General features: G+C 42.4%; 1 protein-coding gene across 4 annotated transcripts in view; it reads left to right on the top strand.

Annotated features, from left to right (window-relative positions):
* Positions 1-4061: 4061 nt before the first annotated feature.
* Positions 4062-23689, top strand: part of TRPC4AP (transient receptor potential cation channel subfamily C member 4 associated protein) — a 39052-nt gene continuing 19424 nt past the window's right edge. Inside the window, exons 1-7 of one of the 4 annotated variants that reach the window (XM_069807321.1) lie at positions 4062-4231; positions 14147-14275; positions 14527-14643; positions 17627-17684; positions 18808-18863; positions 20456-20584; positions 22353-22554. In XM_069807321.1, coding sequence (XP_069663422.1) covers positions 4094-4231; positions 14147-14275; positions 14527-14643; positions 17627-17684; positions 18808-18863; positions 20456-20584; positions 22353-22554 — 829 coding nt within the window. In that variant the 5' untranslated portion in view covers positions 4062-4093. Of the gene's footprint in view, positions 4232-13495; positions 13601-14146; positions 14276-14524; positions 14644-14672; positions 16360-17626; positions 17685-18807; positions 18864-20455; positions 20585-22352; positions 22555-23689 lie in introns of those variants that run through there. The other 3 variants (XM_009928335.2, XM_069807333.1, XM_009928339.2) reach the window with 3 other exon arrangements.

Here is a 23689-nt window from a genome sequence, read left to right as displayed (position 1 = left end):
AAGAAAACCTTTTGATTTTGAGGTGGAGGCTCAGATTTGTAGATCTAGCGTGTCTGTTAAGCATGAAGGGATAGCATGGGGGGAGGAGAGCAGTTGTGACATAGAAAATTGCTCAGTTCCTCTGTATGTAGAATCAGTGTGGGTCAGTACCACCTGCCTGAAACTGGTTTAGTAAGTGTCGAGGTGATGTCATCTGCAAAGTGAGGTGGAGTGTGGACTAGCAAAGGTTTGATTTACCCTGCAGTGGAGCTTGCTTGCTTCTTACTGAATCTAATATGCTTTTCCTATGAAATTTCCCCATTTCCTTCCTCTTTTAAACTTCTCCTTGGGGCCTCACTTGCCTAACTTCACATTAGCCACCTCAGTCAGTGAAGCTGGCCTCAGGGTGGACCAGCTGAGCTGTATGTGTAGTATTCATAAGGGTAGGGTGGAAAGGTACTTGGTTCAGACCAAAATGCAACTATCCCTTGGTGCAGGAGACAGCTGAACAGATGTTCATAAGCTGCTCCCTGAAGCAGGGACTGAGAGCGCTCCTTGTGGCCCTTCCTCTAATGGAAACCAGGCTGCATTTCTGTCTTTTTTCTGAACAGGTGAAGGGCATGAAACCTTTTGGTGTTCAGCTGACTTGACAAATCCAAACCCTCAAATGTGTTATTAGTGTCTTTTTGACAGGTATATGCAATGATCAGAAAGAGAGAAATCAGCAGTGTTACAAAGAGCTTTTTAAAGAAAAAGGGGGTGAGGTGCAGAAAAATTATGGGCTTTCTTCAAGCCTGCTGGAAGTTGAGGAGTCTGGAGCAAGCACAAACAAGCTATAGTCACGTGAGTGGATTAGAGAGACAGGATAAATAAATCCATGTGGCTAGTGAAATACTTAAATACAACTGGGTCAACGCCCAGTCTTTGGTGATGTGGGATTGCTTTGAGAAACTATTGTTTTTGTCTCGATCTGTACTAGTGCTATGAAGTTACATGAAATCTGCACTCCTACCCTTCAGGATGGAAATCCTGTTGCAGTTGTGCATGAACTACAGGAAGAGACACTTGCAACTTTGGACAGACAGACACATTGGAAGGATTGGTAACCTCTACAGGCCCTTCTAGTTCTGTATCTCTCCTTTCCTTTTAGCAGGTGGGACAGCTGCTGTTCTAGAAATACTGCATTGATGCAGCTGTTGCAAGGGGGTTAGTGAGGGTGGAGCACCCTAAAACTGAGGCATTGTTAGACAGAGATGGAGTTCTTAGTGGCTCCTTGTTGTAACCATAAGGTTATCTTTTTCTTTTCCAGCTGTTCATGTCTCACATGCTATTCATTGTCTAAACCGTAGAACAACAAAATGCAGGCCTCTGATGGCTTCACTCAGTGCTTGGTCCTGATTGTCTCTCAGCACTGCCCCACCCATGAAGCAGAAGAAAACGAAGGACTTACGGGATAGGCCGTATGTTAACAACACAGTAGATTGCTGCTAACCACAGCGTTTTGGTACCCTCACCTAAGAGGCTCCAGTAGCAGAAACAAGGGGTAGCCTTAGGAGGGAAAATCTTTCCTCAGCACAGAGCTGAAAGAACTCATCTATCTGTCCACAGCTACTGCTCTACTGTGAGTAATTAGATGGATCTTGATTAGTGCTGTGGGATGGATGAGTCAGAATAACACAAGACAGCCTTAATTTTGGTTTGTTCCAGTATTTGAGACCAACTACCATCTTACTAAGACTTTCTTTTAACAAAAAGAACTGTGATATGATTTCTTAGGATCATTAGTGAGCCTTTTCTTTAAATGGAAAACTGTGTGACTTGCCCTAGCTGCTGGAAGGCAGAGAGCACACTTGATTGACACATGTACAAGTTTTGCTATTTCATAGGCAATCTGATGAAGGATAGATGTTTGGGAATCTCTTAAGGGATGGTGGGATAAAACCATCAGTGGCTGGCTGTCCTGCTAGAGATCAGATTCCATTCCCTGTATGTACAATGTAAGAGGTTCTGCTGTTAGTGAGAACTTGATGGATTAAAAATTACTATCACAAGTCAGCTGGGAAAAAAAAAAAACAGAGCTAAAACTTGTGGTCTCCTTGCTGCCTCTCCTCCCAGGAGGATTACCTCCTCCTGCCTCATAACGAAGAGCATCTGTGGGAAGAGATAGCAGGTCTATTTTGGCATGTTCCAGCTGGAGGGAGAGCTCCAATCAAGCAATATGGTGAGCGCCTGGTCATGTTAACAGAATGTAGAGTTTTGTCAGGAACCCAAAATGAGATGTGTGTGAAACACAGATGGTAGTGGCAATTTTGAATGGCTTCCAAATGAGACAGGTCAGCACTGAAAAGGTCCCACCTACAGTGCATGCTTGTGGCATCTGCCAAAGGCTGGAAGGAAACTGGATTTTGGTTGAGTGGTGAAAGATAGCACAGAAACCAAATTTAGCATTTGCTGTTGATGCCATACTTGTAATTGTGTGAGGTTTTTTTCTCCACTCTAAGCAGCCTGCAAAGCCCAAAACTTCAGGCCAGATTTTCTGAGGTATTTCAAAAGTGATTGTTTGGATTTGGAGAGGCTGTGGACTGATGAAAGGTCAGACAAATACCTTGTGAAAGACTATTTTAATGGAGCTAACAAAGGAGAAGATAGAGGAAAAAGTGCTAGACCTTTGCATGAATTGCTGGCAAATGGCAAAAAACATACCAAAAAGCAAGGGGGGGTATGCAGAGGAAGCACTAGGAAGGGGGACTGAGAGCAGCCTTTTGTATATGAGGAAGTATGAGTGAAAAGATTGTCATGTTTGCATTTCTTCAAATGCAGTGCTTGGTGGCTTTCTGTGAACAGCAATTTATCTAAACAGCAAGTCTTCCATTAGCAGATCTTGCTTTTTACAAATAAAACTGCGATCATCATCAGGCCCACGCATTATTCATGGTGGTGAGAGGTGTTGTAAGATGTGATGCTGGAAAACTTCCAAATATCTCACCCAGATGCCATCACAGCACTGGTTGGGCAGCGTTGCTAAGCATCATGTTAATACCTAGTGTCTTCATTGCTTTCTATTGTTCCTTGTACAACAAAGGGAAGTTAAAATGGAATATAAACTAAGGTCTGTGTTTAAAGCGGTCATGATTTTGGGCACCCATATTGTATGCTGCATTCCTTGCCGTCTCGCCTAGGAGTGGAGCTGGGCTGCTCTGCCAGGCAGGCGACAGAATCTCTAAGCCTCTAGAGAGGCATCAGCAAGCGAGGGAGTAGGGCGGCCACTGGTGATCATTGTGCCTTTGGGACCATTGTCGCCTCTCCAGTCCCTTGGAGCTGCTGCCTGTACCTTAGTCAAGAGCTCACCTCTGTCTTCCCAAGGTGCTCTGTCTCCTTTGACTTTCAGGGTGGGTTTTTTTTTTGTAACCCTTGGAGGCATTACAGTTTTGCTTTGCTCAGCAGTTTGCGTGCGTGCAGCTTTCTCCCTGTCTCCCAGGGCAGAGCAGCTTTGTTGTGAAGGTCTGTCTGGTGGTCTGGGCTCTTCAGGCGGTCACCGGTCTCTAGTTTGTGGTTTCTTTCATTTGATTCAAACAGCTCCTTGGGTTCCGCGCCATGGATTTGAGTTCTGCCTGTGTGTCTGGACCGCTCACCTCAGCTGGTAATAGTAAAAATAAAACAGTAGCAGTAAAGCACATGGGGGCATTGTAACGGAAATAAACTTGGGCGCCCTCCTGTCAGGGCCCTGCCGCCTCAGCAGCCCCCAGGAGCGATCGACGGAGGCGGCCCGGGGCAGGGGAAGGGCGGACGAGGACGAGGACGTGGCCGTGGCGTTCAGTCCCCCCCGTCCCGCAGCAGCTCCCCCACGCAGCGTGGGGGGCGACCCAGGCGGCCGCCGGGGGATGGCGGGGCCTCCCCCGCCCCCTCCCTGCCGGGATGCTCCGCGCATGCGCGCCACCCCCAGCCGGACTACATCTCCCAGCGGCCCCCCCCCCCCGCCCCGCGCTCCGGCGGTGGCGCAGTGCGCGCGGGGCCCGGGCGGGGGCGCTGCGGAGCGCCCCTCGCGCCGCTCCGTACAAAGCGGCGGGGGGAGGGGGCGCTTCCTGTTTGTCTCCGTCCGAGCGGAGGAGCGGCCATGGCGGCGGCGGCGGCGGCGGGGGGACCCGGGCCCGGCGGGGGAGGCCGGCGCGGAGCCCGCGCGGCGGCCACCAACATCCTGGCGCAGCTCCGGCACGGGCAGCTCAGCGGCCGCGGCCTGACGCGGGGGGCGCAGGTACGGGGTGGGGGTGGGTGGGCCGGTGGCGCGGGCCCGGGGGTCGGCGCGGCTGGGGGCTCCCGCGGGGACGGGCGGGGCCCTGGCCTGGGGCTCCGGCGGTGGGCCGGGGCGGGCCGGCGGAGGCCTGCCGCACCTCCTGACCCGAGCCCCCCCCCCCCCCCCCCCGCCCGCGGCCGGCCTCGAGCAGGGCCTGCAAATCCGCCTCGGAGCCCGGCCCGCAAGGCCTCGCTCCGTCGAGGGTTGGGAGCGGGTGTTTGGCGGTCCCTCGGCGGGGCTGAGCACCAGCGCGGGGCTGTCGGGCCTCTCCCGGAGCCCCGAGGCCGGGAAGAGCCCGGCTGGCCTGGCAGGGCCTGCCGCCAAGTCTGCTCGGAGGCAGCATCTGGCAAAGCGGCCTCTCTCCGCCCGGACCGGAGCGCTCGCTGGGGCTCCCCGTCCTCCTCTGCCAGCCCGGGTTTGGCCCTGGTGCTGGAGGGGGGGCCCTGCAGCCTCACGCGGTGGGGAAGAAGGCTGCCTCTGTGCCTTCGAGCTGCTTTTCCCTCCTTCCCACCCTCGGTCTCCCTGTAGAAAGAGTGTGGAGCAGGAGGAGCGTTTGCCCTGCTGCACAAGAGCCGTCCTTCTCCGTTGCTTTGGTTGGTGATAAGAGGTTGTGGCTTTCTCCTGCAAAGAAAGGAAGCTCTGCTTGGAACTGTAACAATGCAGCATCAAAACTTAAGCATATTTGGTGGACAAAGGCAATCTCGTGATACTAGGGCTCAGGAGACCTTTTAGCTTTGAAACGGGGCAGGCTTTATGCAGGTGGTTTTCCATGAAACTGTTCCAGGTCTGTTTCAAATTTGTCATCTTGCCCAGTTGATGATGCTGGGAAATACCAAGAAATGAAATCAACTTGTTAACCTAGGCTTGTGCCTATCGTGTGCTTATGCTGGCTTTTTTTAAGAAGCTCCTCACGCATAATGGGCTATTCATTTCTTTTCATGAAGAATAATTGGCATTTATTTTACAGATTAAATGCAAAATGGTGCAAAGACTTGGAAACTGGAGTGTGGGATAAAGTGTTGCATTCAGGTGGTGATTTATTGAGCTAAAGTATCTTAAAAGAGTTATAATGGAATAAAAAGTGGGATTTCTCTAAGTGGTTTTCACTAGTGGAGACAACAGTATTTTCCTTGATTAACAAGGATTCTGAGCAATTACTAGGAGAAGACTTGTTCATCATAAATGTCCATGCCTCATTCTGTAGCTGAGAAGTAAAAGAGCTGGAGATGATTTTTAACAGCTCTTTTGTCCTTATCGTATTGCTTGCTTAGATACTAGTTTGGTTAATACATAAGAAAAAGCAAATAATTTGCATGAATTTAAACCTGATATTGTCTCTTTTGAAGGAAGTTATTTCTGTGGGATTGTTTTAGGAGTGTATTTCGTATGTCATGTAGACAAAGCGGCATGTTGTCTCACTAACTTGCCTGTCCACCTCTATGCTCTTGCTTGCTCACTCCCCCACAACCATAGCGATTTAAGTCAGATAAACCCGTAACAACGTTCTGCACCAATGTAATCTGTTAGGATGGTACCTCCCTCCACTCTGGGCTTCGGTTTGCTTGAGAAATGCAGTGGTGCTGTGTTTTAATTTGGGGCTTTTGTGAATTGTTGGAAATAACTGCTGAAGCAAATGACCAGGCTTTTACAGTAATCGAGGAAATTCCGCTAGTTATATCCCCTTTCTCACAAAGCCCAAGTTTGAGGTAGTTTTTGCTGTTGTTGCTGGAGGTTTGTTTGGTTTATTTTACTTTATAAATTTCAGTGTCACTGTGCTGCTCTGAAAGACTTAAAGCTTGGACCCCTAGGGCTCCCAGTGCTTCATAAATGCTGTAAGAATACATTTTTAAATCACTTAGACTAAGGAGGTGGGGGATGGGGGAACAACTCCCTGAATGATTTTGAACTTTGTAAATAATGTGTCTCTCTACTTTCACCTTGAAGCAGTTTTTTGTTTGCAGACAATCTAAATAATAAAACACTTTGCGTTAAAGAAGTACGAGGCAGTTTTGGGTGGTTTTCTTTTTTGAGTTCTACTTTTTGTCAAAATGTTTGTAGTTTTCCTGCAGTTGGCTTCTCAGTGGCAGTATGGTAGCCCTTGCTTAAGTTTCTCAACTCATTAGCTCCTGAAAAGCCTAAGTGCAGATCCAGTTTCCAAGCTGCTGTGTGTTGGGGTCTAGAAGAACAAGTCTGGAGAATGTCCTTCAAGCTCTTTCTTCCCTTTCTTTGCAAGGACGTTTTGGGTCATATGCTGCATGGACTGCATCGCTGGTATCCCGTGAGGAAGAGAAACCCTTTTCAAGATCTTAATTCAGAGAGATTGGGAAACACCATTCCTTGCTGTGGTGCCTGCCATCTGAGTAGTGTTCTCCTGCAGTGTTTTCACTGTATTTCAGCATCTGATCTCCAGGTTACAATTAGTATCCTTCTGTGGGCAGCAGTAGCATTTATTCTTAAACAAAGGTTTGCATACTATTTTTAGGTGATCTCAAGATCCATTTTTGTATGAGGAAAGCAGGGGCTTATCTTTGGTAAGATATCCTTTGGTAAGGATAGTTGTTGACAGGCCTACATCTGAAAGATCATCAGACTGATCTTACGGGGACATAAAAATATTTTTGATGGCAACGGGCGCCTGAATATCTGGTAGTTTCAAGGCCTGCTAAGGCTCTGAAATCTGGATCCTTGTGTGTTCTTGCTGTACTCGCCTACCAGGAGCCATAGCTTTCTTGCCAGTTGGTCTTTTTGCTTCATGATTAATTATAAGAAAGTTGATAGATAAAGCAGATTTCAGTAGATATTGTCATTATCTCTTCACATATCTATTTTAGCCATATTGCTAGCATCAGCTGCTGCCTGGATGCAGGCCTCAATCATTGGTATCAGATTGCATAACCTTGTATCAAGGTTTGCCCTAGCACTGAGTACAGTGCAAGTGAAAGGGGCTTTTCAGATATTGGTAAACTAGAAGCAGACCAACTTTCCAGAAGTGACACACATTTTCTAATAAGGAAAAATATTGCTTGTGAACTGACTGGTCTGTGGTCCCTCTCCTGGCACATCTGTGCTGTGTGCACACAGGCACTGTAAATAAGACCTGACGGGGTTTATGCTGTGGTTCCTTGAAGGCAGAAGAACATTTTGGCTGAGCTGATCAAGCTCAAATCCCCTTAGCAAGAGGGCACACACTTCATCTGCTGCAAGCCAACTGTGAAAAACATGTATATAATGTGAAACCAGAAGATGTTTAGGTGCAGCTAAGTGAATCCCTGTAGACAGAGCGGTATAATAATGGACTAGCCAGTGATTTGCTGGCAAACCAGTGTGCTTCTGGTGGAGTCCCAAGAGCAGATCGTCAGCACTGGTCTCACTCTCACAGGATTGCCAAGGTTTGGCTGAAACAATCAGAATGGAAAAAAGGAGTCCCATTTTTCCAGCTGTATTTCATGATCTGCTATCCCTAGGAAGAGATGCTTCCCTTTGCAGGATAGTCCCTATCCACTTTGAAAAAAAATATCTCTGTGGAAGGAAAGCATTTTCTGCCTTGGACATCCAGATTTCCAGCTCCTACCATTACAAGTTATCAGTAGCCTGTAGTAGTTTCCTAACTCTGAGAAAATACTTTCTTGTCTAATCAGTTTTATTTCCTCTTTACAACACCACCAACAGCAAAACATTCACATGAATGTAATCCACTTTAGTAGCTCTAATTGTATGGGTCTTAACAGGCTTATACCTCTTCAGCAGAGGACAGCTAGTGAGTATTGGAAAGCCTGGACATGGTTTTTTATGTAATGGGGACCAGAGCTCTGTCATACACTAGAATGCTCAAAAGTGGTAGTGTTGGACTTCAGTAGTCTTATTTTGTGTGACTGAAGATATGTGGGAAGAAAACGGTTGTAGATGTGATATTCCTTGCCCCTCTTCTTTTTCCTAGATATCCCTACAGATTTTGCTTTCTTTCAAAATGAATTAAAGAAGAAACTTAGGCAGTTACAAGGAAAAAGTAATCACTGAGAAGTTAATATAATTTTACATATTAGTTGGTTTATTTTTCTCCGAGAGTAAGATCATCAAAACAAACATTAGTAGCTGTTATTACTATCTGGTAGATTCTGTAGTGGTTTTGAAGAGCTGCTGGTGTTAAAGATCTGTGTTGGAATTGTTCTGCTCTTGGAAATGCTGTGGGGTTTTGAGATTGGCAAGACCTGTTCTTTGCCTTGGTAGACTAGCTCTCCTTCCAGTGACGGTGAGTAGAGCAGTAGTTTGGGAGCCATGGGGATGGTTAGACCTGGCTAGAAGCTACGACAGGTTTTATCCTAGGACTCCATGTCCCTGGGTTCATGCCTGGCTTTTGGGTTGGCAGAAGAAAGGATGGCAAGCTCCATCCATGGTTGTGGAGGATGGAGAAACAGTAGTTATGGGAAACTTGATACACACTTCGAAGAATCTAGGAGGTGGAGAGAGGCTGGAAAGAAGTGCTGTTACGTGGATTTCTCCCAGTTTAATATCACCAGTGGAGTTTCTGTTTATGAATAAAATTTTGGGGGCTCTGACATGTTCTTGATCAGAGCTATGTGCAAAAGACCAGCTGGTGACTGGCTGCATTGTTTACTGCCCCACAGCTGCAGGGTAGCAGTTCACAGCTTCACCCTTGGAACACTTTCCAGAATCACTGTATAGGCCAGAAGTTGTGTTTCTGTAGTATGCTGTTGTGTTAAAATGAACACTTGTGGGGGGCTGTCATTTACCTTGGTTGTAGGCTTTTTTTTGTGAAAAGTTGTGTGAGGAAAGAGAGAGCTTAGCCAGACTGATGCATGTTTGTTAGCGACTGAAAAGGAAAATATAATAAAGAGCTGGGATGATGGGGCACTCCCCAAAATACTGAATAATCCTTCTCCTGGCAGTCTGTCAGAGGTGACTTCCTAAGTTACTACTGTTCAGAGGAAAATTAAATATTTAATTGCACAAATATTAGTTTTGTGTTTTTTAAAGGTACGGCCTAAAATGTTTGAAGGAAAGGATATGGAAAGGCTTCCATTTTATTAAAAATATGTAGAGACCATGTGCTTGCATCTGTTTCTTGAGAGCCATAATCTTGTGCCTCTTTTCCCTTTTAAACTTCCAGAACATTTGAATATATGCTTCAGAAATGGTCATGGAAAATACTGAGAATGGAAATTCTGGGGTTTTTTAAAGCATTTCCAATCTTACCTTAATGCATGATTACAACAAAAAATTGAATTAAGAAAACTCACAACTGATGTGTCGTAGCTGTAAAGTTTTATCACAGCATGAATCCTTTAGTGCTGTAAAGGATGCTTGGACACGCGAGTCATTTTTCACTTTTTGAAAGATCACAGAAAACACCCTCCTGTAGTGAGTGTTCAGCAACACAGTGAAATGTTTGGAGGGTAAAATGTGAAACAGAGACACAGTTTTCTTAGAAAACTGCTACCCGTACTCTGGAGAGCAAAGGGGAGGATTAGCTCATGGTATTTCTGCTACTGTCATGTGCTCATGGGCCTTTAGTTCGTCAGCAACTATGGGAAGACATGGAGTTGTGTCACTGCCCACAGCTTAGAAAAGTGGTGGAGATCAGGTTAGGAAAATAAGAGGTTTACTTTGTAGGGCAATGAAAATGGTCACAACACAGGCACACAAATGGAAATGAAAATCCTCACTGGAAGGGGAAAGGATTTTGAAGCAGTCATGACTACAAGAGATCTCAGGCCAGTAACAAACGTTTCGGCAATGCTTGTAATGCAGTTCTGACCACGTGCAGGGGCACAGGCACAAAGCAGCCAGGGAGGATAAGCTGCTTCTGTTGGAGAGGCTGTGCCTGGAGGATAGCAGTCATGGGTAGGAACATCGATAGCAAATACTATAGCAAAGTGGAGGGGGAGAAAGGAAAGGGAAACTAAAATGATCAAGGGATGGATTTAGGTAATTATTGACATATAACTTAATATAACTTGATGAAGATTTAGGTATTATTCATAATTATTTATTGACCATTATGCTAAGGGATGGTGGGGCATTTTAAAAGGATTTATAACACAGGAGGATTAGAAAGAAATTTAAAAGAAAGATTTAGATTTGCTTGTAGTGTCTTTGTTCAGCCCTTCATATACTTTCAAGAAAAAATATGCACAAAAATTACTCAAACTCTGTAGTAGGGAAGTATTCCTACGGTAGTTATCAGTCTTTGGAGTAATCTCCTGGGAAATCCTGGGCTCCAGTCTTTTGGGAGACTTTAAAGAGAAAACCACTCAGTGTACTCTACCTTGCAGCCATGGTTGTGCTTGATGACACATTTTTAACTGTACTTAAATCTTCTCCAAAGTCTTTGATTGCCCTTCCAGCAAAACCACTGCCATGGCTTCAATGACACAGCTGCAGCAGGGAGACATGGCTGGTACTGGTTAGGTATCTGATCATCCGGCTGGTGAACAGCATTCAGTAAACTGCCAGTGTAAAACTGGCATCGTACAGACTGCTTTGGACTGTGACAGAGTTTGGGAGCTCTGTGCTTGGGCTTGAGCTAGCGCATGCCGCCTTGTTTCAGAGGCCTGCCTGGAATATAACTGCTTCTGGAGAGCCGTAGTGTGCCATCCCCCAGGTTTCTCAGCTTACGATACAAAACTTGGATGTGTTACAGCAGACTTCTGAGAAGTGACTGTGTGGAGTCCTGGTGCTTGTACCAGTTTGGTTTGCTGTACCTGGGTGGTAGGGAAGTTTTGACGCTGGTTCTTTTGTTTCCCCAGTAATTTGTACTTACTCTGTCATCTTCTAATGCCAGTGAGGCGATGGTTCGTAACCCCAGCAGCCGTCAGTTAGGTAGGCCCTTTCTTTTAACTGATGCCATTTCCAGCTGGGCTTCTGCAACCTCCCCTTCTTGCTAGATAGTATCTAACTTCTAAAGCTTTGTATGCAAGATTTTAGATATTTTATCCAGAGCTATTCAGTGAATGAAGAAAATTTCTGAGAAACAGTGTTGGATTGCACTTATCCTGCTTGGATGAGACCAAAAAATTCTAGAGAGGGAAAGGGGCCCCAAAAGAACCAGTGCTAATTTTGATGACTATTCAATAATGTTTGCCCAAAAAGAGCAAGAAGGAAACCAACTTCACTTATAAATGAAAACTGTTGACTAGCTGCTATTACAGAAATCACGAGATGCAGTTTTTAACCAAAATGGTTGTAAAGAAAGACAGCTCCATACAATCTAATTGAATTTTAATCCCTCCACAGAATCCAAAATCTTTGCGTTGGCAAATACCGCGCCGCCACAATGGAAATATTCAGAGCCAGGGTAGCCTCGTAAATACAGAATAGGGACCACAAGCTAGAGGTTGCAATGAAACCAGAGACATGTATTAAATCAAGAGAAAGAAAAACTTTAGTACTTTTTTTTTTTTTTTTTTGAAAGCAGTTAAAAGAAGATGAGAGCAAGGAAACATTTGCTTCATTCTTTCAGAATTTCACTTCTGAAAGTTTTCTGCAGATCAGTACAAGTGACTGCCTCTCAGAGTCTGGGACAGGGAGAGGAAGACCTACTAGTATAGAAATGAGAATGGAGATGGATCCTGCCCCAAACCAAGAAGCGTATGTGTGATTAACAAATGTGGTATTAAGCCCAGGACAAGTTTTTAACATCAGTTAAGGGCTTTGGCCTTTTCTTAGAGCACTTGGATGCTGAATTCTGCGCTGTGCTACTGGAACCTGAGATTGCAGCCCATGCACGTCATTTTTGCCTGTGGTATCTTCCACATCAGCTGGAGCCGGAGAGTTGGATTCTTTCCCTGGCATTTTGCTGCACGTTCTTTGCACTTTACCCAGCAATTAATCCGGTTCGTCCTGCCACTTGTGGGGTTGTATACTCCTCCCACACCTGAGAGGGGGTAGTGGTAGAATCCTTGCTGTCTGGTGTGGTATTACAAGGTGCTGGTATTACAAGGAGAAATGGAAATTTGTGACTTCAAAGGAACTGACCCATTACTCACAGTGCAAATGATGAGAAGCCATTTTGACTTTCTAGTTTTGTCCTGCCATTTCTCATGCGAATGGCCTCCTCAGAAGGAACTCTGTGTCACTCTGCAGCAGTGCTGGTTGATTAGTCTTATTCAGAAGTCAGAAAGCAGGGAAAAGTTAAAAACTGGAGGAAGTTTTATGCCCCAGGTTTGCTCATGCTGCTTCAATCACCCCTTGTAGCAAGAAAACCTGGTACTTCAAGAGCCTTGAAGTTCTTAGTCATGTACAAATTTGGGTATTTCATCAGGAAAAGAACGCTAAGTATCTGGGAAGCTTAGAAGAAGGGTGAGGACCCATAGCAGCTAGCACTGCCAGTCTGAGTTTTCATGTGCTTGCATCAGTTCTCTGGTTTTCCTGTATGCTGCCTAACAAGCAGAGAAGAGTTAAATTCTCAATCAGAAATTGGAGTATATTTGCATGTAATTGTCTAATCAGGAATTGAATGGCCCTTTGGAATTGTACACTGAGGTATATCTGAGAAGGACGTCTTGGCTGAAACAATAAGAAGCAAGATTTTCTGGCTGTTAACTATTAACTGAACATTTAAGCAGGCTGGAGGGAAACAATGCAAGTTAACCACAGAAAGGTTCGGGGAGTGACTTATGCAGAATGAGAGCAGCTTAGAGGTTTAGGCCTAGGAATAAGAGAAAATCCATACATGTTGCATTGAGATGCAGTCCTGTTGACCTGGGGATTGGGGTTTTCTTCTTTTTTTTTTTTTTTTTTTTTTTTTATTTGGAGGGCATATAAAAATTTTGTAAAACCAGCCAGAAATCTTGCTGGCTGTAATTGTCATTGCCAGCCTTACCTTTCTGTACAAGGATAATTCCCTATTTTGGGGTTGATCTAGCTACCTCTGAAGTATTGTTAAGGGAGTTAAATTTTGGTCAGCATTGACTGGGTGGTGAACTTTAATGAAGAGCTCCTCCTTTACAGCATCTGCTGGCAGTAACCTGGAAGTGTTTAGGTTCCAAAACCTCTTTTGTCGATTCTAAGCAGAATATTTATTAGTCTTGTGCTGCTACTTCAGGTTTTTTCAGGTGTAAAATACAGTGGTGAATATTGAGAATTTTTTATTTATTTATTTTGGGGAGAAGGAGGAAAACTGGAGAAGGTTTGCCCAAATGTAGTAGCAAATGGTAAGGTGTTCTTTTTCGTGGTTGCAGCCTGCTTCCCAGAGGATAATGACAGTGGTGTTATTCTACTGATTTAGTTGTTGGTCTCCATTTATAACCAGCCCAAGACTACAGAGGAAATTTCCACTGTATCTTTGATACATTCTTCTGGAGCCTGCTTGTAAGTCTTAGTGGTTTGGGTCATTGCTATGACCAATAGTGGCTTCAGGGACTTGGCTGGGGAAATACTCATTACTAGCTGAATGTAACAAGTAATGAAGCCTTTCCATCCTCAGGGTTCCATCTGCCTTAGATTAGTGTAATTTTTGATAGTGTCAAGGGCACCCGTTTCCTCATTTGGTGACCTGTCAATTGGAGTTCTACTAATGGAATTATTTAGAGAGTATTGTGTTCCTATTTTAAAATATATGATCAATATAAAAATATGGAATGAGATTAAGTACTCTAAATTATAACATCTGCTTTAAGGCCTGTCCTGCTTAAGATACTTTGACCATCTGTAAAATTCTGCAGCTACCAGTCCTGGATAAATTGCTGCACGGAAAGAGGTACTGGATTTCATAATGGTATTTTTTGTATTGGTACTCTCTACAATAAACTGTTTTTCTGTGATACTTGGATATTGATATTTTGGGGAGGTGATAAGGTTGTTTTCCTGGTTATGAAGCATTGGACACATGGGAATTAAATTCTTTCTTTGTTGCAGATCACAGAGGCCTTGTTAAAGGAAAGAGATAAACAAGCAAAATGGAATGGGATTCCCTTACTGTTGCAAAAGCTGTATGAACATAGCCACCCAAACAGTGATTTCTCCCAGTGCCAAAGCATCTTAAAGGTACTGTCTGCACTGTTCTTCCTGAAAGCTAGGGGTTATTTTGTTGTTGCTTTCTTTAAAGTTTACTGTGATCATATTCTAACTAATTTTTGAAACTGTTTGCATGATAGTATCTGTGAATTGGCTGGTAGATAAGAGCTGGCAATGCGTGTAATTGATTAGTCAGTAGATCACACAGAGAGTTGGAGACAATTGTGTTTATACTGATAAACAGTTTTCGTTTTTAACTTTTTTTTTTTAACTGCACACAGGAAATTTCTCCACTTCTTTCAATGGAAGCCATGGCATTTGTTACAGAAGATAGAAAAGCTGCTCAAGAGTCCACTTTCCCAAATACATACACATTTGACTTATTTGGAGGAGTTGATGTAAGTGTGTTTTTTCAACAATATCAAAAGATTTCTTCATGATAGTCATACCACTGAGAAGTCTGTAAGTGAGGTCCTTGAGACCTTTGAAGCATCTAAATGCAAGCTACAGAATGACTTCGCCAATTTGATGTTAAGTATTAGAATTGTGCCTATTCCTGTTAATCAAAATGTGAAAAGGGTGTATTTTCCGAGGCATTATATCATCAAAAGTGAGGTGCTTTTTCTTGTATGATATAGAAGATCTGACTGTTTGTTTGGGCAGTCAGTTTTTAACTGGTGAGACCTCTAGGTTCTCAATGAAAACAGTTTCAAATGATTTCTAGTTGTGAGATACAGTTGGTACTAGAGCACTGAGAATTTCACTTGCCACTGAAGGGTATGTGGCGGGTTTTTAAGCACACTAGGGCGCTCTCTTAGCCAGGTTGTCTATGTTTATTGCTGGCATGCAATGCAGACTACTTCATCTGTGGAAACGTTTTTAAACAGAACTGCAAGGTTTCTGTAGACATTCTGGCAATTTATCTTTTGGGGTTTTTTGGTTTTTGTTTTTTTTTTTTTTTAATTCTACATTACACAAATACCTACGTTTGCTCGATTTTATGGTGACAGACTCTGGAATCTTAGCTTTCAGTAGTAATGTATGATTTGTATTTTTCAGTGAACTAATTGACACTTTCTTCCTTTTTTTTTTTTTGTGGTCTAACTAAACAGTGTCTTTGCTACTTCTCTCTTGTTACACTTAGCATGCCTTTACTTAAGTAAAAATTGTATTTAGATTATGTTGTTTTGAAATTAACACTGGTTTAGTTGCTGGTATCCTGTCAACTGAGGACAAAAGTCTTCAACTACCCAAACAATGTAGAAAGTTGTATGAAAATGTTCTAAATTTCCCTTGTTTTTAAAGGGAAATAGTGATACTTCCCATAGAAGTGCTTTTAACATAAGAATGCACAGATTAAGTGGGGGGAGGAGGGAATATTTGGTTGGGTTTTGTTGGTTGGGGTTGTTTGTTTATTGTTGTTTTTTCTTGGGCTGGAGATGGTAAATATCAAATACACTGTAATTATCTGGTACTATGGCCAGAGATTTGGCTGATACAAGTGAGTTTAATGCAGTGGTAGAAGCCAGTGCTATGTGTTTTTGAAAATCCTACTCCAGGACTTGAAAGGGAAGTGGTCTAATCTGCTGGTTCTGTGTATGCCATGTGATGATTCTGTGTTGCAGTATTTTGAACTGTGAAGCATGAGTAGCTTTGAAGGACACTAAATTTGCAGTATACTCTGTATATGCTATAATGTGTGATAGTATATTCCTTAAAATATTTTTGGATTCTGACAGCCTTTACATCAAGGAAGAACAAATGCACATTTGTGTCTCCTCCCTTTATATGAATACATGTAAAATATTACCCAAGAGTACAAACACATGAACTGATACACAAGCCTCGTGGACTTTGGATCTGAATGCAACCCCAGTCCAAGAAATAAGATCTCATAACTCCCTTTCTGCTCCTTCTGCCTCTGGTGAGGCACCCTGTTACCTATTCTCTTTCTGCCATTGGACTCTTGCGCTTCTTGCTGCATACTGTTGCAGTTTCAGTAGGATGGCTGAAGAAAGCCCTCTCCAAGGAGTGTCTCACACCACTGCAGTCCAGTCCCTGGAGTGTATGTGAGGAGCATACCAGTTCTGCAAGAATAAGGTGATAAATACATGGTGGGTTATAGTATTGACCAGGAAAAATAAATACTAGCTGAAAAGATCCACTCTGTGGCAAGGCAGGAGTGATCATGACTGTGGCCACCCCTAAAGGATAGACTTGTTTCAGTAGGTGTTCTTTCCCAGGAGAAGAGCAGGTGGCCTGCATCCCAAGTGCATAGGGATATCTTTGGATGCTTATCTCGGGTACCAAGCCTTGAGTTGTGCATTCTCCTCCTAAAACGTAAGCCATTAATATGAGCGCTACATTACTGCTGCAGTCATTTTTCTCTACCCTATTGATGCTACAGCTACTATTACATATATTGCTGGAAAATGTATATTCCTCTTTAAAGTTGCCTATTTATTTATTTGTCAGTGCTTAAAATGTGGGCAGTGCCTCCAGTGCTGTCAGATGTTTTCCTCTGTGTCTGGGTAGGCAGTTCATTAAAAGAAGGTTAAAGTTAAGCTGGAACAAATAGGGCGAGTATATTATTGGTTGGGATGACTTCACTGGGTGATGCCTACATTGCTCTTAACAATTTTAAACTGAATTTTAAAAGTAGGGGCTTTTTGCAATGCTTCTTGCAGAATTCATCAATTCCTTCTAGTGGCTAACTCTCATTTTTAAATAAACTGCTATTTTTTAAAATGTTTTAAAGTAAACCAGTGGTATAGGCTAGAACTGCTAAACATCAGTTCTACATCTATCAGAACCATAGTCCTAGTCTTGGAAAGCTGACTCTTACATTCCTTAAATAGAAATGAGACAACACTTCACATATCTGTGAATCTATATGTAGGTGCATGTACACAAGCAGTGGCTTGCTCTTTGTTGTTGAGATTAAAATCTGGAGCAACTAAGTTCTGTTATGTCAGGACCCAAAATGTGTTTTGAAGCCCAGCAAGATTTAGTGAGAGCCTTTGCAAAATTTGTGTCTCTTTGCAGATTATTGCTAAAGATTCATTATTTTGAGAGATGTGTGATAGCCATCCTTGATGTTAGCTGGATGCATGTGAAATTAACATTCTTTGCAGACTTAAATCTTTAAAACTTGCCAGTGGGAGATTGTTTTATGTAACTGTTATTATTTCTTCAGGGTAAATACAAATAATTTTTGTCAATGTAATTTTGACACCAGTGGGGTTTTGATTGTAGAGCTTCCATTTTTCACCTCTGTGACTTCAGCAGAGACAGGACTAAGTTTGGATTTGTCACTGACAAATTAATTGGCTATTTGTATCTCAATGACTATTCCCTTAATTCTTTATCTTGTTATTACAGCTTTTAGTAGAAATTCTTATGAGACCTACTCTTATTACACAGAAAAAGAAACAGAAAAGTAAGTAAATAGGTATTTTATCTTGTTTTCCATTTTTGCCTTGTGTCCTTACTCAGACATAAATTATTCTATTTTTCTGTTATTCTCTTTCCATACCAGCAATTTCCTGTTCCTAAATGAATCATTGGTTTCTTTGTTCTCTGTAGTACTTATTCGTGATGGGGTTTAGGATAGTCACCTGCTGAAAAGCACAGCTTGGGAGTATTCATGCACTCAGCAGCACATACTTCTCTCCATGCAGTAAATCTGCAATCACTGGAAACTTTTATTGTTACCGTGGCTATAGCTACATTTAACAATTATTAATAATAAGTCACAAAACATTGTTTATGTAATAGGAGTTACAGAGATTGTGAGATAATGAAAAGTATGCTGTTTTCCTGACCTAGTCATAGTGACTACTAATTTCCAAATTGGTATAAGGAGAACTTGTCAGTGGGGTGCAGTAGCTTCAGCACAACTTTCCTGCTGGAGCAGCTTTGGTTTAGTGTTTTCATTTCTCCTGTCTGTGATTCTGCTGGTTCCCTGAACCAGCAGAAGGAGATGTCATGGTACACTCCATGCCAGTCAGCCAGGGAACTTCAAAGGTGAAGTAACTTGAACTTGAGCTAGAGGCAGCTGTTGTATGTCTATACAGAAAACATACTTTAAATATGAAAATGCTGGAGTAATTCAGATTGAAAGCTTTTCTATGAATTCCTGATGCTGCGTGGAGAAAACTGCATGAACTGTCCTTTTTTTTTTTCCTGTGGAACTAATAACATGTCTCAGCAGTTTCTCATATTGACAAATTTTGAGTTGATCTGTGATATTTTTCCTAAAATACTGTTTACAACTCTATAGTTTTCTTTTGTGTGTGACTAAGAAGTGCACTAGACCACAAATATATCTCTGTCTGTGGTCCTAGGCAGTGCTGATAGTAGTTTTGGAAGAAAGCATGTGAACAGGTCAGGTATAGAGTGTTTCTTTGTCTGGTGTCTATCCTCCAAAGCATTTGCACGTATGATCTGAGCTAGTTAGCCTGAAATTCTCACCTGCTTTATAGCTATTCACGTCACTACTGTTGGACATTAGTGTTCCTTGGCCATGTATAGCTAGTGAATGTCTGTTTTCTCCTTTGCAGTAAGCGATGACCTCATCAAGGACTGTTTAAGCATACTGTATAACACGTGTATATGTGTAAGTACAGTTGCTGCGGGAAAGTGTTCTGCTGGTCATGTTTTACATGTGCCACTTGATAATACAACATACAGACTCTTTTAAGCATAATTTAAACTTACTTTTCAAACTTACTTTTCATTAAAATTCCTTCAGTTAAATATAGGACCGCCCTATATTTTGATGTGTTACTCAAATAATTTCTGTTTTCTTAGCCACATTGTCAAGTTTAAGTCCTCCTGTTTGGATCTGTCTGTATCTGTGTTTCCATAGGAAAGCTGTGGCAGCCTTTGTTGTATTCAAACTTAAAATTTGAAACTGGAAATGAATGCCTGCTAAGCCAAGCTACAGCTAGTCTTGTTCAGTAATGGTGCTGGCAAAGTGTTTTAAGTTTGATCCTGTAACTCCTTCATGTGCTGAATATTGGTTCAGTTCAGTTGATGGCAGATCAGTGCCAAGGAAGATGCTGGGTTAAAGGCCTATTGAAACACCTTGCCATTAAAATTCTGAACCTAAAAGCGCATGCCTCAGATTATGCATGCAGCAAACACCCTCAGGATTGCTTACTTAATCACACATTGTATTATGTAATAACCTAGGAAACATTGTTTAACAAAAATTTAGAAAAAGGCAGTTACTGTCTAAAGATATCAACCTAATCTCCAGAGTTTAACAGATGTTCTCACTAGTAAGTATCTGTGTACATATGGGAGGGGGAAGAGAGGGAACACTTTTCTCCTTGCCTTACATGATTTTATTTTTTTTTTTAAATACAGGTAATGCAACTTTTGCAAACTGTGAATAGCTTCATGTGCTAAGAAACCACTTTGCAGTTTATAGACTAGCTGCTGTTTTAATTCACTTCAGTATTACTGCTCTCTCTTGAATGAGAAGTGTTTAGGATCACAGAAATGTGTGCAATATTAACTGTTCTTAGGCTTATGTTTAAATATCCAGGAGTGTCTAAGCTAGTCTAGTTCTGCAAGCGCTGGTAATATGTCAGTCATATATAATACACAGCTTTGCAAGCAGTAAGGATGTAGTTTTAAGTTTCGTTTAATTCCAGAAAAGACTGGCCGTGCTCTCAGCAGAGATCAGAGCATGAAAGCTGGCCTTAATGAACTTGGTGATGAACTTGAGTTCATGCTTTAGCATGACTTTTGGGTTCATCACCAAGTTCATTAAGGCCAGTACTTGATTCTCATTGCTCAGACTCTGCCTAGCTGAGCAGCAATGCTGACTGTTGAGGAGGAATCTGGGGACTGCATTTACATACGATAAAATGGAGCTGGTTACAATTTGTATGGGAAACCAGAAACAAGCCTCTCTGACGTATTTCCAGGCATGCAGTGTTTACTTTTGATTCAGGCAAGTAAACAACTGCCTTGAGATGAAACCTCTCATCCTGGAGCCTGTAGTTTTTGCAAGCATCACGTTAACTTCAAACAAGGACTGAAGTTAGTTTTGGTCACCATAAACAATGTTTCCTGGTTTCAGGAATAGCTGATTTGATAACACATCATCTGTAAAACTGTCCTGCATGTGCCTGTAAGGTGCGACTTCTCGAGGTGGACTCTGACTTTGGGTCTGCGTGTGCATTTGCTGCTTTCTAGACGGAAGGAGTCACAAGGCGACTGGCAGAAAGAAATGACTTTGTGTTGTTCCTGTTTACACTGATGACAAACAAAAAGACATTCCTACAAACTGCAACACTCATTGAAGATATCTTGGGAGTTAAAAAGGTTAGTTACTGGTTTCTTAAATTGTATTTGTATGGCTTTTCAGGCCAGTAGAGGAAAGAACTCTTTCTTTGGAGAGTTGCTGAAGGTAATTGTCTAAGCTAGCATTCTCGCTTCTTGTAGCTTATTTGAAACATGACTGTTTACAGTGATCATTAACTTCAGCCATGTTTCATATAGAAGCCAAATTATGCCTGTGGTCTCATACTTGTAATGCTTTTGTATAGCTTGCAGAGGATGATGGAGGGCGAGTACCAAGCTGTCATTAAAGTACAACCAGTATTTCAAATAAACAAAATGAACCTCATATAAATTCACTTCTCATCCTTGCCTTCAAATATTTTAGTAGTCTTCCTGACATCAGGAAGGCTTCCTGTGCTTCTCTCTTACCTTGAGGTTCATCACCTCTCTGAGAAGTTGTAGGCTGGGGGAACAGGGCACTTAGGTCTTCTGCACAAACTAGGTTTTTGAACTTGCTTGCCAGCATCATTACAGCTTAGTGCCCTGATGTGATGCAAATAAAATATTAGAGGTGTAAACCTGGGAAAATGCTGAATGAAATGTGTCTCTGTACATTTTGTGGAGAGGGTCAGGATTCTGTAACTTGTCACTGTTTTTTTAGAGTAAAGTCAAGGATGATGTACTTCCTGAGATACGAAACAAGCTTAGTTTATCTGAACATAAATGCTTTTTGCTGAGAACTGTTTTCAACACCTTTATATTAAAAAGATCTTTTGATGAAAAAGACTGAGAAAAATAATCTAGAAGTCGCCTGTCCTGGTTTCAGCTGGGATAGAGTTAATTTTCTTCCTAGTAGCTGGTATAGTGTTATGTCTTGGATTCAGTATGAGAAGAACACCAATAACACACTAACGTTTTCAATTGTTGATCAGTAGTGTTTAGACTAAGTCAAGGATTTTTCAGCTTCTCCCACCCAGCCAGCAAGAAGGCTGGAGAGGCACAAGGATTTGGGAGGGGACACAGCCAGGGCAGTGGACCCAAACCAGCCAGAGGGGTATTCCACACCGTGTAATGTCATGCCCAGTATCTAAACTGGGGGGAGCTGGCCTGGGGGGGGGGGGGGAATCACTGCTTGGGGACTAACTGGGCATCAGTCAGCAAGTGGTGAGCAATTGCATTGTGCATCACTTGTATATTCCAATCCTTTCATTATTGTTCTTGTTTTATTGTTGTTATTATTATCATTATTATTTTCTTCCTTTTCTGTTCTATTAAACTTTTTATCTCAGCCCACAAGTTTGGGGTTGGGTTTTTTTTCCCCTGATTCTCTCCCACTTCCCACTGGGTGGGGGGGAGGTGAGTGAGCGGCTGCATGGTGCTTAGTTGCTGGCTGGGGTTAAACCACGACATGCTTCTCATCTGTGAGTTTCAAAGGAAATACAGAAGTGGAAAACAATATTGAAACTTTCTAATATCTAAATGTAATTTGTGTGTTAAATTTGGTTCTGGGTTTGGGTTTGTTGTGTTGGTTTTTTTTAATTAAAAAAAGCCCCCAAATTTTATGTAAATACTTAGTCTTTAAAATGTGGGTATCTATACTTTTGGAATTGATAAACATAAGTGACACCAGTTGTAAATCACAGCTGTTCTCAGACTCTTCACTTGTCACTGCCTGCTTGCTTCTCTTTACTAACATTGAAAAAACACAGATCTCACCAGGGAAGAGCTGTAGCTGAAGCCGCCTGGCTGTGTCTGTGTTCACTTATTGAACATCACGTGCGACTTACTTAGTTGATGTTGCCTCCTCCAGGAAATGATACAACTGGATGATATTCCCAATCTTGCGAGCCTTGTGTCCAGTTTTGATCAGCAGCAGCTTGCAAACTTCTGCAGGATCCTTGCTGTCACAATTTCTGAACTTGACACAGGAAGTGATGACAAGCACACGCTTCTTGCCAAAAATGCCCAGCAGAAAAAAAACTTGGGTCCTTCTCGAGCTGAAATTAATCAAGGTAACTGTTACATTGTGAGCAAATGCAGAAGAATCTCAACAGTGTGTAAAGTTTCCCTCCTCTCAATGTCACATCTGTAGCCTATGTTTCTAGAGGATACTGTAAGCATTCTGTCTTACAAAGCATTTTTCTTTATTCACTTTCCTCAGGCATTTTACTGGAAACAATCTTTTCTCTTAATAAAACTTACTTTGTAGCTTTCAGTTTCATATAGTGTTGGTAATTAGGTGAGTTAATTTCTGTCATTTCAGCCCTCTTTGATGAACTGAGTAGCTTAAAATAATTGGGTTTTTTTTCTATCCCTCAGTCATTTCCACGGCTTTCCATTTAGTAACTCTCAGTAATTCTGTGTCTTCCTTAAAAAACACGAATTCTTGAACTAAAACGGCATGCAGTGTGGTTGCTGGCGGAGCAGATCCTTCTCTGATTTTATCTGACATTGTCCTGAGCAGGATGTCTTTCTTGATGATAAAGTGTGTTTAATATTAATCATGTTGCCCACTGTTACCACACCAGCCTTGGAAATCTGTGGGTCTAATCTCAACTTAAACTTTGGGCACAGTGCAGATTTCCTTATTTTGCTGAGTACTTCTTAGATGCAGAAGTCTTGCTGAAAAGGATGAGTATGAATTTAAGAGATTTAAATTAAAGTACCCTCAAATGTAGAATCTGCTCTTACTATGCTGAAAAGCTTTTGGGCCTCTGAAGCAGGTGTTTGCATAGGCCCATGCCAAACAATTTTGGGAAGTGCAGAAAGGGATTTTGGAGCTGGTTCTCTCATCTTCTACCATTTTGTGTTAGCCATGAACAGCAAAGCTCCATTTGTAACTGCTGCCGCCTCTACAGCATCCAGTGAGAGATGGATAGCATAATACAGCAGGCAGAAGCTGAGAAACTTTAAAGGGGGATGTATTGTCTTCTGCCCTGTGATTGCCAGAGCTTACTTGTAAAGAGCAATGCACAAGTATGTGTAGGTGTGGGTACAAAGTTTAATTCAGGTGAACTGAATAAGCTTGGATCCTACAGAGCTGAACTTAGCCAAGCAAATGTTTAACTAATCATTTTTTGTTTGTACAATTAGAGCATGTGTCTAGGGCTGTAAAGCATATTCCATTTTAAAAATTTTATCAGGGAG

The sequence above is a fragment of the Haliaeetus albicilla genome, chromosome 2 (genome assembly GCF_947461875.1).
Source record: "Haliaeetus albicilla chromosome 2, bHalAlb1.1, whole genome shotgun sequence".
Classification (NCBI taxonomy): domain Eukaryota; kingdom Metazoa; phylum Chordata; class Aves; order Accipitriformes; family Accipitridae; genus Haliaeetus; species Haliaeetus albicilla.
Note: the sequence above shows the minus strand (reverse complement) of the source record. Positions and strands in the feature narration are given on the sequence as shown.